General features: G+C 48.2%; 1 protein-coding gene across 3 annotated transcripts in view; it reads right to left on the bottom strand.

The window, feature by feature from the left end:
- Positions 1-3,144: 3,144 nt before the first annotated feature.
- plekhm3 (pleckstrin homology domain containing, family M, member 3) overlaps positions 3,145-12,555 on the bottom strand; it is a 32,375-nt gene continuing 22,964 nt past the window's right edge. For 2 of the 3 annotated variants that reach the window (XM_030112399.1, XM_030112398.1), the window contains exons 7-8: positions 8,855-9,012; positions 6,904-7,191 (exon numbers count right to left, since the gene is read on the bottom strand). In XM_030112399.1, the coding sequence (XP_029968259.1) occupies positions 7,029-7,191; positions 8,855-9,012 (321 nt within the window). In that variant the 3' untranslated portion in view covers positions 6,904-7,028. Of the gene's footprint in view, positions 7,192-8,854; positions 9,013-12,555 lie in introns of all 3 variants that reach the window. The other variant, XM_030112400.1, reaches the window with a different exon arrangement.

Below are 12,555 nucleotides of genomic sequence, written 5' to 3'. Positions count from 1 at the left end.
AGTTTAATGAGGATTAAAGGAACGTAAACATCAATAGTTTAGATGTGATCAGATGTTTGAGAATTTAATAAAACCAAAACCAAATATTTCAGTGACATTGATTTTAATTTAAAATGATGTTTTTAAAGACAAGGACACAAAAAAAGCTGTATTTCAGCTTCATGCATTCATCTTCTAAACCGCTCAATCCCAGATTACACTAGGTGAAGGAAACACCCTGCACAGGTTTCCAATCTCTCCGTCTGTGGTGTTAAATTATGGGCTATAAAACAGTTAAAGCAATGCTCAACTATGAAAAACCTTTCTAAAAGAGCATCAAGATATTGTGGATGAAACCGTGGATTCAGCAAAGCTTATTGCTTTCAGGAATTATAGAGTTAAGGAGCACAGACAAACCTATTTTTTATCTTTTGCATTTTTTTCCTGAATACTATTGCGCTTCATACTTCCTCCTACTGCTTCAAATGTGTGTGTTCTCTGTATAATCTCTATATATAAATGTTTTATAATCCCAGTGAAGTTATTGTTCGCATTATTCATACAGGTTAATAGATAAAGATTCTTATTTACTCATTTAAAAAATGTGTGATATATAAAAACACCTCTCTGTCTGTCTGACTCACAGACTCGTTGGACAAAGGTCATGATGCTTTCCGGGGGGGACAAAGGTCTCAAAAGGTGTGTTTGTGTGTGTGTGTGTGTGTGTGTGTTCTCGTATTTCTATCCTTGTCGGGGCCAAATGTCCCCACAAGGATAGCAAAACGTGGAACGACGTGCCTTGTGGGGACCTTTTTCCGGTCCTAAGTAGGAGAAACAGTGTTTTCTTGACCATGTTGTTGTTACTGAAAAAAGTAAAAGTGCAAAAACATTTCTTTAGGGTTAGGCTTTGTTGTGGTGTGGGTTAGGGTTAGGGTAAGGGTCAGGGTTAGGGGCTAGACATGAATGGGAGTCAATGGACGGTCCCCACAAGGATAGAAATACAAGACTGAGCGTGTGTGTATGTGTGTGTGTGTGTGTGTGTGTGTGTGTGTGTGTGTGTGTGTGTGTGTGTTTAGTGGTGACGGTGTGTGTGCTGAGCATATCAACCAAGACGAGTGTTTCTCAGGTTACACTCACAGATTAAAACAAACAGTGAAGAGTTCACGGCTGAAGCCCACACACACACACACACACACACACACACACACACACACACACACAGAACAAAGCCTTCGTATATTTCCACTTTTAGCAATGAAAGTGCGTCCTCACCCTGAGTCGTGGACACCAGTGTGATGAGCCGCAAACACAAACACACCAACACACCAACACACACTCTGTCATGCCTGCTGTGGAGGATCTGGAGGATCTGGTGAGACTGGTGGAGGATCTGGAGGATCTGGTGAGACTGGTGGAGGATCTGGTGCGTTGACAGAACCGATCGGTGTGAAGCAGAAGAAGAAGAGAGTTGGATGAAGAGACGCTCCGCCTGCAGCTGTAGCTGAGTGAGATAACTGCCTTGCTCAGGGGCCGAACCGCCTTGTTTCTCAGAGGATCAAACAATTCAGCGTCAGTCTTCTGCTGTGCTTCTTCTGTCAAAATACTGTGTTTTTGTTAAGCATCAAAATGATCAAGTTTTGCCTCCATTTACTTAGTTTAAATCAGATCTCGTGGCGTGTCATTGACTCGTCTCAGGTCTTCTGGACTTGTGGTTGCAGAGGAGCTGAAGCTTGTCAGTTGCCCAAAACTAAAGATATGTGTGGTTTCAGGAGATATTTGGAAAAAAACAGATTTTTTTCTCTCCATTCCAAACTTCTCATAAAACGTGCTTCCTGCTGCTTTTGATTCTGCGTCTCAGGCCTCTGAAAGTGTTGCCGTTCCTCCGGGTTCTGAGAGGAAAACAGTGGATTTAGCCTTTAACACAGGAGGAGCTGCTGAAAGCCTCGATGCGGCCAAACGAGCCTCGAACAAGCAGGTCAGCGGGAAGGCGGGGGCCCTGCCGCTTTGTGTGGCGGCTCGCTAAATGTGAGGAGGGCTGGGCACCGTGTGTGTGTGTGTGTGTGTGTGTGTGTGTGCACGCTCTCCTCTCATGTTGGGAGAGTGGGGGCCCGGTTCCTCCCCCCTCTGTGACCGTTGTCCCCCCTCCGCCCCTCCCTCTCCTCCCTCTGTCCCCTTTTCCTCCTTAAACTGTCTTTTGTTTTCATTCTGGTTGGCATTTCTGCCCCGCGGTTGTTCGGGCCCTAAATGAGTCTTGACTGGCTCGCAGGCCACTGGAGAAGCACAAAGGACCCGCTTCTGCTCGCTACAGTTGATCCATTGTGGGCGTCCCACAATGCACTAATTGGCGATGACAATTAAGCGCGGTCGACACTCAGCTTCGATTTGCAGGCTGCTCAGCGCACATCGCAGGCCGGCGCTCCGGCTCCCCGCTCCCCGGCCAAACGTCCCACTCACTCGGGCAGGTTTACGGGAGCCTTTATTCCCCACCGTCCGTCTTCGGCTCCACATCCTGAGGCGACGTCGGCTCCGTCAGCAGCTCCCCTCTGTCTCGAAAGTCGCTTTCCTTCCCCTTTCAAACGCAGTGACGCCTGGGAGGAGGATGCATGTGTGGGATGAGCAGCGTCCAGTGCTCAACAGGTTCTCATCTGTGCTGCAGAGAGGGGCTGGAAAACCTCCACACACTCCCAACAACGCGCACGAAGCATGTCTGCACGGTGGAGACGATGATACTGATGTAGGGACTTCTGGGCGCTCGTTATCCGGGGAGGCCGGCGGCGCCACCGGCGAGGGGCTTTCCTCTCCGAGCGGGTCTGTTTGGGGTGACCGAGCTTTGGATTGGGTCTCATTATACTCCGCTCCCTTCTGACAACCTTTAGACTTGTTTTCTATAAACTTAACTAAAGCACTTTGTGGTCAAATGATTTTGTGTCAGAACAGAAGAAGCCTTCAGAGGGGGAAGCTCGAACCGAGAACCATAGGACAGAACCAAGCTTCATCTGGAAAAGAACTTTTTTCAACCACTTTCCCTCCAATATGATGGAAACAAACCTGAAAAAACAAAGTAGAACTGTCAAGAAAATGTTTCAGGTTCAAATCCCAAACTATTATTTCTTACATAAAGGAACGGAAAAGTTGAAAAATGGAAACACACACATTTCACGATTAAGAATTTTTTGTTTTTATTGGCATCAGTGGCGAGCAGACAAACCTGAAGAACACAAACAAACAAACAAACAAACAACTCCCTGGACTTGCATAAGAGTTTGGCTCTGATGGAAAAAGTAAACAACGCCAAAAACAACAATATATAACTTAAAAAGTGCAAAAGGATGAGCATTTCAGTCCAGTTATTAAACTGCTTAAATACTGTACAGGAAACTTTAGTCCCAAATGGTACTGCCATGAAACATAAAGAACATTTACAGTCTTTCATTCAGAAGGAATCTGTTCAGCCTCGCAGTAAACAGCTGAAAACGTCACATGAAACGGGTGTAAACACTCTTAAATAAACATCAATGAAACAATAAAAGGACAATAAACAAAAGTTCATGGGAACAAATGAGAGAAATGTGGAGAAAAGCAGCAGCTTCAGCTACATCTGAGGCAGAACCGGAGCCCAGCAGGCGCTGGACTCGCTGCAGTCCGTCCAGGCAGACTTGTGCTTTTCAGTCAGCTGAAGGCTTTCAGGCGTTTGGTTCGTCCCTCGTCTCACAGACAGGACACTCCGTGGGAGAAACGTGACCATTGCAACTACTTTTACCCCGAAAAAAATCTTCCACAACATTATTGCTTCGGAAAAAACAGATTAATTTGAATCAAATTCCTGTGTAATGTGCTTCGACTCTGGAGTAAAGGTGGAGATGGAGTAATCAGAGCGCTGCGTCTCAGGTCGGACGGCGTCATAAACTGACGTTTAAAGAAATGATTGAATAAAAACCGATCCCCGACACCCGCTGAGCTCCACCGTAAACAAACAGCCTGATTCAAATGATACAAACCGAAAGCTTCACACACCCGCAGCACAAAAAAAAACAGCTTCATCTGTGAGCTCACCTGGAGGAACACGATAACACACACACTCTGATCAGTGCACTCTGCTCGCCACACCGTCCACCACATGTTTCGGTCCCTGCATGCTTCATCAGACATGAATCCTCACAACAAACACGAATTCCTGAAGAAACCCAGTCAGCTGATTACAGCAGCTTCGTTATTTTTCTTTTTTTGTTTTTCCCTTCGACTTTGTTTCTTTATGGCTCAAACAAGCTGAAAGAGGAGGATCAGAGAGAAAACACCCCCCACAGAAACCACAGGGAAATCACTCCCGCCAAGCGCCGCTGCGTTTCCATCCAACCACACTTATCAGAAAACCGTTTCTTCTAAAGCTGAAGATGTAATAAAATCAGGTAGTGCACCATTTACTGTTTCTATCAAGATTATAAAAGTTCCAAGTTGCAAATCAAAAAAATCCTGTGTTGCCAGATTGTTGTTTTTACAGTAAATTTCAAACTAAATCATGAAATTCAGCTTGAAAGACGGAATTACGTGAAGTTTTATCGTCTCTCAATTGAGTTTTACATTAAAAAAGAAAAAAAAAGAATATCTAACAATAAATAAAATTACTTTTTTTTTAAATACATAAAACTTACAAGCTTCAGAACAAAAATACGTAATAATTTAGAAGTTGATATTTAGGAAAATTAAACTTTACAGACGCAGGTCTTCTGTCTGAAACAGCGACTAAACTAAGTATTATAGTAGGGCATTAAAATTGATAAAATGAAAGTCCAATTATTAAAGTTGAATGTCAAAAACAAACATTTGGGTTAAAATGTGTTAGAATTTTGTTTTGCTGGCGCGGAAACGCAGTGCCGGGACGGAAACGCAGCGCCGGGACGGAAACGCAGCGCCGGGACGGAAACGCAGCGCCGGGACAAACCAGAGCGTCTCCAGACGTTTACACATGAAAGCAGGGGTTATAAAGGCCATCTAGGTTGCATAGAAAGACTAAAAAGCTAAAGCTGCTATCATGTGGGAGAGATTCTACATGAGTAAAGCAGGGCAGGGTCAGCAGGGACGAAAGGCAACAATGAGAGGGAGACCTACAGGATATTACTGCCCCCTTCTTATAAATGTTATTTTACAGTCAGACTGATGGAGGGAAGAAGGCGGACTGACGGCAGTCCCTTTGAATTATGTCTCAGTGCATTTTACATTTCCATCCAAGGAAACAGGAAATGTGAGTTAAAAACAGCTTTATTCCACATCTACTCCGTAAATATGTGTTTAATCTGATACTCTGCTCTGAAGCCTGGATTGACTGTAAACTGTTTGTATTCTGCTTCTTCTAGAACAGTTTTTATCAACTGGGATGAATTTAGGAGTCTCGTGAGCTTTAACAGTCGGCGCCTGTTGGGGATACAGCTGCTTAAGAAACACTGACACACACAGGGGGTGTTCCAGATCCGACGGGCGTTGAAAGCAGCGAATCGGGCTGGAGATGTGCTGCAGACCTGGAGGCAGTGAGGAAAGCTGCGTATTGAATCCAACATCTCCACTGGATCGTCGCCAACAGACATTTACCTCCCTTAAAAAGTGTCAGTTTGATCTAGAAGTACCGTCAGAAGAACTCCTTCTAAACGTTTAGCACAAACGCCTGAGAGCAGATTACTGTGGTCACAACAGTTCCGTCATGTTTGTCTATTATTTCTCAATCAGTGTGATAAGAGTCTAAAGTCCATTATGAAGGGAAGAGAGAACAAACAGCAGCAGCTTGCTGAACGCCGAGTGACGGCGGGATGTTTGACGCCGTCCTCAGTGGCGGGAAACTCTGAACCGTGACCTGAATATCCAAAGATTTTTATCAGAAGTATCATAAAGTCTCTAGAATCACTTTTAAAAACTGAATAATCACAATTTTCCATCTTCATCCATCTGTTTCCTGTATGTGACTTCTTCGCTGGTAGAAATGGCGACAGCTGATGGCAATACTGCCACCAAGTGGTCAGGGGAGGAAGTAGAGGAAGCTGGTTTTAAACTAAACGAAGCGCTGCTGGATGTTTGAGTCTGGAAATCAAAAACACAGATTTAACTCTTGATCTTTTTGGGCCCAAAATTTAGCTTTTGTGCTTGAAGAGCTGGAAAACCGACGACATGACCGTTGAAGTTGTTTTGTGTCAAAGTGAAACTCCCACAGCTGTTTCTCTTCTTTAACGACATGCAGTCGACCTGAGCGGCTTGATGGAAAGAAGAAAACTACAAACGTTTTACGGCCACGTTTCCAGGCAGGAAGGATTCACGGTCACATGGTTTCAGGCTGTTTAACAGAAGACGGGTTACAGTTAATCCGTTTTTTAATTACATGTTCAACAATTTAGAAAATTGCACTTTCTCAAAGGCCAAGTAGATATTTTCAGTTTCAAGAAGTGAGACTGGCGGAGTTTCATCGTGTCATGTTGGGAAAGAGAGAGGAGGAGCAGAGAGGTGGAGGTGGAGGAGGAGCAGAGAGGAGGAGCAGAGAGGTGGAGGAGGAGCAGAGAGGTGGAGGAGGAGCAGAGAGGTGGAGGTGGAGGAGGAGCAGAGAGGTGGAGGTGGAGGTGGAGGTGGAGCAGAGAGGTGGAGGTGGAGGAGGAGCAGAGAGGTGGAGGTGGAGGAGGAGCCGGGGCGGAGCTGTGGGGCGACTTGTTTCTGTGACGCAGAAGAAGAAGAAGTTTGGGGCGGAAAGCCTGAAGCAGCAGATCTCCAGCCGTGGCGTCCCTGCTCAGTACAGTACTACGAAGAGGGCTCAGCTCAGGATGTGTGTGTGTATGCATGTGTGTGTGAGTGTGTGTGTTGGCAGGTAAGCACACACACACACACACACTCACACACACACAAAAAAACACAAACCTGACAACGCTTTGACCGCCGTCTCTCTGCCCTGCGGCCAAAGCTGTGGGCAGGTTTCGTCCTGCGTCCTGACATGCAGGCACTTTGTCCCGTGTGGCGGATCGAGCCGGACCAGGAGCCGGTCCAGAGGCGGTCCGATCCGGTCCCGGCCGTTCCCGGCCTCAGGTGTCCTGGTACGGCAGGTGGAAACACCCGGGGCTGTCGTCGTCGGGCGACCAGAAGGACGACGGCCTCTTGTGGTGAAGCTCTCGGCGGACGCAGCGAGGACACGGCTGAGCTTTCTGCCGACACTCGGCGTGGAACACGGCGCCACAGCCGTCACACCTGGACACACACACACACACACACACACACACACACACACACACACACGCACGCACGCACACACACAGAGAGCAGGGATTTTACAGTCTGATGAATGGTGAAGAGACCCACAACAACCAATAATGTAATAAAGGGCAGTAACGTCACACCTGCCATTAAACTTTAGACTTTTCATCACATTAAAGCTGGTGTCTGGAGTTTCCGTTCGTTTCCAACGTATGTATCATTTTTTAACAGAGCTTCAATGTGTCAGTCTGGGTCGATACTACAATATAATATTAGCATAAAGCAATATAAACATTTATTTACGAGCCCCGCCTTCGTCTCATAGACCCCCATGTTATCCAAAAAAGCGCCGGTCAGCTTCAGCCAATAGACTTCGAGCTTCCGCCTTGTCGTGCTGTCAATCATCGTGTGCACCAGCCAGAGAGCACGGCCGTTAGCTCTGCAGCAGCCGCCCCGCTCACCTCGGATATATCCACTGTCTGCTGAACATCCACCGTAAACAGCTCAACATGGAGGATGCTGGAGGACTCAGAGGCTCTCATTTTCACCCAATAGATAATAGCGTGCACAATTAAAGGGGCGTGGCTTGGTAACTCGTGAAAGCAGAGGGAGGGCGGAGCCTCCAGACATTGGATTAAAAAAGCCTCTCTCTTTCAAAACTCCAGACACGAGCTTTAAGTTATTATATTTTTAAAATAGCATTTAAAAAACACTCAAAATGTACATTCAAATGCATATTCCCAATTACATATCTATTTATCACGTTGTTGGAGAACTGATGTGTGACTGACTCTCATGACATTACTTGAATGTTCATTTTTCTATAATACATTTTAGGCACTTACAAGCAGTATTAACGTCACAAAACACAAACCTGCCACACACTCTGTTCTCAAAGCAATAAAAAAGATCAGGACATTTCATTTGAGGGTAAAAACGACGGACCTGCTCTGTGAGCATTAGAAGTGTGTGGAAACACCGGCGTTAGAACGGAGCACCGTTCACACCGACGGCCACACGTCCAATCAGACGCCACCGAGTAAACAGCCAGAGTGAAGTCTGAATGCCTGTTTAAGTCCACATTAAACTAATGTCCCGCGTGCTCAGTGTCAGAGTCCAGGTCTGGGACTCTTTACGGCTCCCTTCCAGTAAGTCCCGCCGACACACACACACACACACACACACACACACACACACACACACACACACACACACACACACACACACACACACACACACACACACACACACACACACACACACACACACACACACACACACACACACACACACACACACACTCTATCAGTTAGCACTTCACACTTCCTCACTAGTCATAAAACGCAGCTCAACAGGTTGGGTGTGTGTGATCTTATCGGCCTCGCTGCAGGAGGATCGGGACTCAGCGGTGTTGCTAACAGACAGCAGGCTCGAGAGGCCGCCTCAGCTTCCAGACCCTTAAAGGGAAAGTTCCCCACACTGCTGCTCAGTGAGATGTCAGTGAACTCTGGACCTCCGTGCACAAACAGGCGCTTTAGAGACTCCAATTAACCTCCATTTTTATCAGGACTGTGAAAATAGACTTGGGAGAACATGCAAACTCCACACAGTGAGCTGTGAGACTGATGCAGCTCAGTGTGGGTGCGAGGCGGCGTACCTGCGCGTGGCGTTCTCCTGGAAGGGGTAGATGACCTGCTTGTTGTGGCAGAGCTCGCAGATGAAGCCTTTCTCTCGACACAGGCTGCAGCCGAAGACGTGCGAGCTGGCGAACTTGATGACTTTGGAGAGGAAGGGAGCCAGTTTCCCATCGATGACCTGCAGGAGGAAGAGCGAGGAGTAATGGCTCCAAGTTCACTGAGAGAGACACGATGTCAGGCTAACTCCGAGAAAAACACAAAATAAAGAGCGGCAGCAGAGAGGGACCCTCAGGACCCGCAGAGTGAGGGTCTTATATAACCTGCAGACGCTGCCTCCAGGAAACCTGCATCGCTCTGAAGTCACTTATTCCAAACTGCAGCAACACGACACACGAGGCCCTCCGTAGCAGGACGAGCAGGTTTCTACTCCTGATGCCTTCATGTAAACACACACTTTTGGTTTGTGAGATGAAGCCAAGGTGTCTGAAAGTGTTGAGGGAGAGAGAAACCCTCTGAATCGACTGAAACCACAGCCGGAGGACGGGAACCCCCAAGACAGGAAACGAGGCGAACGTCTCCTAATGGCAACGCCTGGCAAGTTCCTTTAGGAGGGAGGGAGTGGAGGGGTGGAGGGGTGGAGGGTGGAGAGGTGGAGGGGTGGAGGGGGTGGGGCTGTGTTCATCTATTCAAACGGCGGACGGCTGCACACAGCGCTGGGCTCCGCCGCCTCGCGTTAATATCACTTACAGAGAAATAAGACAGAGAGGCAGCGGCAGCAGAGCAAAACGGAGGGAAGGAAGAGAGAGAGCGAGAGAGAGAGAGAGAGAGAGAGAGAGAGAGAATCTACCAGAGAGAGAGAGCGAGAGAAAGAGACTGTATTCACATACAAGTGGTTCCACCTGGCAGAGCTCTGGACCTCCCAATTATAACCTCCTTCATGCTGTTTGTTAGACAGAGGAGAGAGGAGGAAGAAGTCTCTCTCTCTCTGACACACACACACACACACACACACACACACACACACACACACACACACACACACACACACACACACACACACACACAGTGTATCTCAGCTCTCTGATCCTGTTTACACTGAATCACACAAAAGGGTCAAAAACTGTGATTGTTTACATTCCAGAGTCCTGACAGGCTCCGTATGATCAATATGATCCGACCTAAAGCTGAGACCACACCCACTTCACTCCATGCTGCATGGAAAAGGCGGTGTGTGTGTGTGTGTGTGTGTGTGTGTGTGTGTGTTTCAATTTCCAATGAGCTCTTGGGTGGACTCTCACACTGAACCACCTCTCCAGATGCTTTCAACCCTTCCAGGGAGCAGATGCAGATATGACAGCAGGTTGATGAAGGCCAGCTGAAAGCTCGTCCAGCAGCAGGCCAGTCCACAGCACGCCTCCAGGAGCCGCGCGCAGCTTTCAGGGTCAAGACAATTCGTCGTCACATTGACAGAGTTGGTAGCTCAGCAAAACCAAGACATGTACAGGGAAGAGTGCGTCAACTGGACGTGACAATAAATCCTCAACCTGCACATTGACCACAATGAAAAGACCATGACTACATCCGCGGTGCGGATATCTCAGCGTCAGAGTGAACCGAGAGTTCTGATGTGAGTGTGGATGTTTCAGTGAGTCCACAGGACAAAATGAACGAGCAGAGTTTTAAAACGGTTCTTTACTCAGAGCGACAGAGTGAGCGGGGTGATTGAACAATAAGCCCTACTGAGAGAAGCTGTAAAAACCTCCACGAAGCCTCGCCGATGTTCCTTTGGCGCTTGAAGCGGTTAAACAGAGATGACAAACGCTTCCAGACGCACAGGCAGGTAGCGAGACGTCGGTGTGGCGCTGCGGGCGGGGCGGGCCGCTCGGCCCGGTCCAGCCCGGCCCGCCTGACGAATGGCTCCGCTGATGGAGCCTGACAGGCTCGGTAATTAAGGCCCGCTATAATTGGACTGGGCAGAATCAAACGACTGGCAGCACAGCTCTGGAGGGACGGTGGGAAGCGAGCCGGGCGGCGCAGAGAGGCGGACGGATGGAGGGCGACAGCAAACAGCCCAGAGACCAACGGGACAATATAGAGCAAAACTGCAGGAAATCAAGAGCACGAGGCCGGCAGCGGTTCCCAGTTCAAAGAGTGAAATACTACAAAGCTGATTTAGGTCTGTTACTATTGCTTTTCTGTCTGAAGAAATGTTTTATAACCTTTTCCTAAAATGTTCATATCCTGGGTGTTAAAGCTCGACGTGAGCAGCAAGAGGCTGCAGGATGGAGTTCAACAAACCCTCCGAGCTGTTTAATGGAGAGAAGATAAGGACAACACTTCTGCTTCTGCTCAGTTAACGCCTCAGAAATGAGAGCGGTTGTCCCAGAGTGGACCAGGAGAAAGACCACTGCTGCACAGGGAGAACATGCAAACTCAACACATAAATTCAAAAAGCACTCTCCAGATCCTCCACCATTCCCACTCTGTGTTCTAGACCTGTGGTGTGAGCGCCGCCTCCAGCCTTCTGAGGAGAAACTCTTCATCGGCTCCCGTGAGGCAAACCCACACCGGGTCTCTCAGCCTGAATCACACTCAGCTGCACCAACGGACAAATGGGAGGAAACAAACAAACATTACAAATAAAATCCTTCAAGTCTGCAGGACAGACCTCGTTTCCCTCCAAAAACACACGAACACACACACACACACACACACACACACACTTTTCACCTCCTCTGCCTTCGTCCACCAGTCGTCTCAGACTCCTCCCCCTCCAGAGCTCAGCCTCCCTCTCTGCTCCACGCTGCGTTTTTGTGCTGCAAAACCTCCTAATCCCCTAAAACTGCTGTTTAACAGCCGCTCGCCTGCCCTCATCTCCCACACACACACACACACACACACAGACACACACACAGACACAGACACACACACACAGACACACACACACACAGACACACACAAACACACACACACACACGACCGCAGCTCCATTGAGAAGCTGGAAAGCCAGCTGGGATTACCCGGCTGCAGAGAGCAGGGTGAGCTCTGTTTGGATAACACCCTCTCCTCGATCCGTCACACCGATGCCTGGGTCTTCGGGGGGGGGGGGGGGGGGGGGGGGGGTGGTTCCCAGAGATCCCTGCTTCACCTGAGATGCACGCAACAGATAGACAACTGCTGTCTATCTGCAGATTAATAAATAGAGGGTAAACAGGAGGAGCGAAGAATGACAGACGTAGCTCCAACCCAAACCAAAGACGCAGGGATTTGAAAGGTAACAGGCTCCATTATGATCTGCTGTAAAGAAACGGTGAGTTTAAAGATCATCAGATCCTGAAGTTCATCTGGCCTTGCTTTACAGCTTCTTGGTTTCAGGCCTCCGTCAGAGTTTGATCGAACCACACAGGAGCGCGGCTTCCTGATCTCAGCTGGTCTGCTCGTGCGGCTCACCGGGGTTTGGACGGCCGTGCCGCCACTTCCACAGACGGACCACAGGACATAATGAGAACATAAACTCTGAAGTGCCGCTCCGCACTGAGTCTAAGGTGCAAGCCGCCGCGATGCGTTTCAAAGACACCGAATCTCTGCTTCTATTCAGCAGCTTTCATCTGTCTGATGAACGTGGAGAAGTACTCTATATATAAAGGCCTGTGTGTTGTGTGTGTGTGTGTGTGTGTGTGTGTGTGTGTGTGTGTGTGTGTGTGTGAGGATAAGTGTGAGT

The sequence above is a fragment of the Salarias fasciatus genome, chromosome 16, assembly GCF_902148845.1.
Source record: "Salarias fasciatus chromosome 16, fSalaFa1.1, whole genome shotgun sequence".
Classification (NCBI taxonomy): domain Eukaryota; kingdom Metazoa; phylum Chordata; class Actinopteri; order Blenniiformes; family Blenniidae; genus Salarias; species Salarias fasciatus.
The sequence above is the reverse complement of the archived record's forward strand: the minus strand, read 5'-3'. Positions and strand labels throughout refer to the sequence as shown.